Genomic DNA, 4,580 nt, shown 5'->3' with positions numbered 1-4,580 from the left:
GATTTTGGCTCATTTTTTTAAATGGCCGTAACTTGAAAAATTGAAGTTGGAATCGGCTTAAACTTTCTACACAGCATAAGTACATCAATATGTATCAGAAAATGTAATAAAAATTGGGGGTGATTCCGGAGCCATTTTCTGGAAAAAACCATGGGCTATAGTACAGGGATTTTTTCACATTTTGGCCCATTTTTTAAAATGGCCGTAACTTAAAAAATTGAAGTTGGAATCAGCTCAAACTTTCTATACAACATAAGTACATCAATATGTATCAGAAAATGTAATAAAAATTGGGGGTTATTTCGGAGCCATTTTTTGAAAAAACCATGGGCTATAGTACAGGGATTTTCTCAGATTTTGGCCGATTTTTCAAATGGCTGTAACTTTAAAAATTGAAGTCGGAATCAACTCAAACTTTCTACACAGCATAAGGACATTAATATGTATCAGAAAAATGTAATAAAAATTGGGTTGATTTCGGAGCCATTTTTTGGGAAAAACCATGGGCTATAGTACAGGGATTTTCTCAGATTTTGGCCGATTTTTTTTAATGGCCGTAACTTAAAAAATTGAAGTTGGAATCAGCTTAAACTTTCTATACAACATAAGTACATCAATATGTATCAGATAAAATTATAAAACTATTATGTCTTTTTTTTTAATTTCTATTACCTTACCATTTATCACCAGATGGTCTCCGATCATAGGTTTGATTGTATAAATCCATTTTCTTTTTATTTTTAACTCTGACGACAACACAAGCAATTATTATAATAATTAGCAATATCAGTGTAACTGTTAGGAACAGACCACCAGCTGTAGTGACACTAGCAATCAATAAAACATCTAAAAAATAAAAAAATAAAAAAATAAAATATTTAAAATAAAAAACAACAATTTCGCTGTCCTCCTCCCCCTCCAGCTGTCGGTTCAATGCTAGGATTACAATCAATCCCAATGTCATCGCTATGGGAACAGGAAGACTCCGCCCTATCGTCAACAATGACAGTGCAATTATCTTGAGTGGGCGGAGTACAGTTGATACTAATTGTCACAATATTATCAGTAGCAGCTGTGATATCAGGGACTAGTAATAAACGAGGAGCTACAAGAAATGATTAAATTAGATTAAAAAATTTTTATACCTGCCGTACTAAAAATATTCATTTTACGACAAATAATGTTTAATTTGTCAGCGTAATTACCACGCCTACATACACTAGCCCAGGACTGATCTATACAATACTCCAGCCTTCCCTTAGTTACCAGCTGTTGGGTTGTATTAGCAGGAGCAGCTGGAACTAGACGAAACTGACCATTAGTACAGGGCACTAGAAAGGAAATTCATCATTAATAATAATTATTATTACTATTATATATTATTATTATTCATTTATTTATTTTTATTGTTACTTTCTCTAAGACAGGCTACAGCTGCAAATCCACCATCGTCACAATTTGACCTCAATGTCCCTAATCTCCTCCTACCACACTCCAGCAATCTAGTCTCATTCCCAGTACACTGAACCTCATTCATCCACAACCGGTCGTTAAAATTCTCATATTCAGCGTCAATTCCTTTACCTCCTGTCCCTATAATTAGAGAAAGAAACAATATTGAACGGTGTTTTTATAATTAGAGGTATTATAGTTGTTATTGTTTTTCTTGCATTACCAGGTGGCAGATGTTGATTAATAAAGATTATAAATATGCAATATTTGGAACAGTGATAATTAGTTTGAAAAGTATAAACAATTTAAATCATTAGCAATTCACAATATGTACATACGTGCATATACCCTCTCTCTCTCCCCCCCTCTCTCTCCCACCTCTCTCCCCCCCTCTCTCTCTCTCCTCTCTCTTCTCCTCTTACATGTTAAAGAGAGTCCCAATTGCCTACAGATTACTTTAGCGTCGTTATTGTCCCAGCCCTCCGGACAAATATATCCCCAAAAGTTTCCGAAGCAAACACCAACTTTCTTGTATACTTTCTCCGAACTGTTGGAGGATGGTAACAAAATAACTTGACCATTTGAGCAGATGCCACTAGAATCACCTAATGACAATAAATACATTTCAATATCCTTATAAACATAATTCATACTCTCTCTCTCTCTCTCTCTCTCTCTCTCTCTCTCTCTCTCTCTCTCTCTCCCTCTCTCTCCCTCTCTCTCTCACTCTCTCTCTCTCTCTCTCTCCCTCTCTCATGGCTTACTGCTACAGACTATCCCTACATCTCCTCTACCAGGTATACATCTGCTTGTCATTAGTCTATTGCATTCACTGTATGCTGTCTCTTCTCCACTGCACCTGCTGTTAGTGTATAACGGAGTGGTACTACTAGTGCCAAAGAACAGGCCATGAACTGCATCTATACAGCACAGGAAGAGGAAGGAAGTACATGTACATCATGTATGGTAGACAATGGATAATGATATTCATTGGAATGTAATGGTGTGCCCCACGATAGCCTTTTACTTGGGGAGAGTATTTAAGCTAAAGGTGACTCTCTCAACAGTGCAAAATTGTTATTAGTCAGCCATTGCCTTTACTAAATTTTTGGGAGGGACATTAAAGTCCCTGTTACTTAATGATGATGATATTAATGTGCATATTACACTGTTATTATTATTAATTCATTATTATTACTGTTATTACATTAAAGTCCCTGTTATTTGAAGTATTGCAAAATTAATGTGCATATTAGTATGATTATTACCACTATTATCACTATCATTAATTATCATCATTATTAATTCATTATTAATTTATTATTATTATTATTATCCATTTATTATTAGTACTATTAATTTATCACTATTGTCATTATTATTATCATTATTATTATTATTATTATTATTATTATTATTATTATTATTATCATTATTATTACTACCACCATTATTATTATTATTATTATTATCATTATTATTATTATTATCATTATTATTATTATTATTACTTACATCCTGGTGTTTTCAGTCCCAATTCCCTACAGATCACAGTAGCTGCCTGATCACTGAACATAAAGTCACAGATATTGTGCAGCTGCCCATCCGATCCACAGATACCAATACGACCACTTGACGGGTTAGTACCGTTGAAGAGGAACAACCTCTCGCTCTTATCAATGCACCTGGTGTCAATGGGAGGGGCTGGAGAGAGAGAGAGAGAGGGAGGGAGAGAATAAAATGTAATTTTAAAACATCACAAACATGTTATTGAGAATAGCTGGGTGACAAAAATACTTAACTAAATACAAAACAAAATAATAATATATTTTAATAATAACAGTTCACATATATAATACACAATACTTTATTAATGCCATTACCTGATGTATCGTTAGTACATATTACCCCAGCATCATTAGAATGGGTACAGTTAGGAGTTGATCCTATTGGTAGTGGCCACAAGCAGTCAAGAAGACCAGGTGGGTCAAGATCACTGCCTAGGAGTGACGCTAGTGTAGTACAGTTGATCTCAGAACCCCAGATAGGACCAACACCAGCTGGAAACTGACCAGCAAGTGAGGGTACTATAAAGAAATATAAACACAGGTTATAAATATATATTATAATAATCATGGTACATAAAACTGTATGTACAATCTCACTTAGTATACTTTAATTGATTTAGAAATTAACACAATTAACATGTACTGTACATGCATAAACATATATACTGTACATGTATAATAGGACAATTGAAACATCATTACAACATCATTTGCTCTCTCTCTCTCTCTCTTTCTCACTCACTTCCTTTCTTATACCCCAGCTGGTTACAGACTTTATTAGCGGACTTATCATTCCATCCTTTATTACAAATGGTCCCCCATTGTCCTCCAATACACAACTCCACACGACCAGCTGCTCTTGTCCCGCCCATTAACCTAACGTCACCATTCTTACAGGAACCACCTTGAACTATATAATATCTCATGATAGTCACATGATTTGATGACTCTCTTTTACCTTGGCATATGATTCCAACTGATTCAATGGTGTCACAGTTTGTTGAACGAAACCCGTCGTTTAGGCAGCGACCAATGGTCGTGTCTATGTAGCTACGGCAACGCACGGTATCAAGATAGACTTGGAATTCATCTTGAATGAAGACAAACTTCTCACTTGAAACTGCAACTGAAAAAAGGAATTAAAAATATTTAAAAATAAAAATTAAATAAATAATTAAGTATTACTTCCATTATCAGGGCTATATCCCAGCTCAGTGCACAACACTTGAACTTCATTTATTGAGAATTCATCATCACAGACAGTACCATAACTACCATTGTAATAGATTAGCAGCAATCCTAAATTGCTGGCGGACAGGAAACTAAATAAAGCCGTATCTCCATTAACAGCTGCAGTAGCATCTGGATCTATGAAATAAATAAAATAAAAATATTATAATAAACACATAATTATAGTGTATAATAATTTCGCAAATAAACTGATTATTATTATACTATTATTATATTAAAGTCTTACTACTGCAGAGTACTCCACTGTATTGATGTTCAGGACAATAATTAATAGACTCAAGACTAGCACAATCAGTGATAATGCTAGCA

At 34.4% G+C, this 4,580-nt stretch overlaps 1 protein-coding gene across 1 annotated transcript in view; it reads right to left on the bottom strand.

Annotated features, from left to right (window-relative positions):
• Nucleotides 1-673: 673 nt before the first annotated feature.
• Nucleotides 674-4,580, bottom strand: part of LOC109585563 (deleted in malignant brain tumors 1 protein-like) — a 4,489-nt gene continuing 582 nt past the window's right edge. Inside the window, exons 2-13 of the mRNA XM_020001682.1 lie at nt 4,498-4,574; nt 4,206-4,388; nt 3,979-4,146; nt 3,763-3,930; nt 3,336-3,539; nt 2,968-3,156; nt 2,217-2,372; nt 1,875-2,057; nt 1,414-1,593; nt 1,146-1,331; nt 896-1,105; nt 674-846 (exon numbers count right to left, since the gene is read on the bottom strand). Of these exons, the coding sequence (XP_019857241.1) occupies nt 674-846; nt 896-1,105; nt 1,146-1,331; nt 1,414-1,593; nt 1,875-2,057; nt 2,217-2,372; nt 2,968-3,156; nt 3,336-3,539; nt 3,763-3,930; nt 3,979-4,146; nt 4,206-4,388; nt 4,498-4,574 (2,077 nt within the window). The remainder of the gene's footprint in view (nt 847-895; nt 1,106-1,145; nt 1,332-1,413; nt 1,594-1,874; nt 2,058-2,216; nt 2,373-2,967; nt 3,157-3,335; nt 3,540-3,762; nt 3,931-3,978; nt 4,147-4,205; nt 4,389-4,497; nt 4,575-4,580) is intronic.

Source organism: Amphimedon queenslandica, unplaced genomic scaffold (assembly GCF_000090795.2).
Source record: "Amphimedon queenslandica unplaced genomic scaffold, v1.1 AMPQUscaffold_13047, whole genome shotgun sequence".
Lineage (NCBI taxonomy): Eukaryota > Metazoa > Porifera > Demospongiae > Haplosclerida > Niphatidae > Amphimedon > Amphimedon queenslandica.
This window is presented reverse-complemented; position numbering and strand designations above follow the sequence as displayed.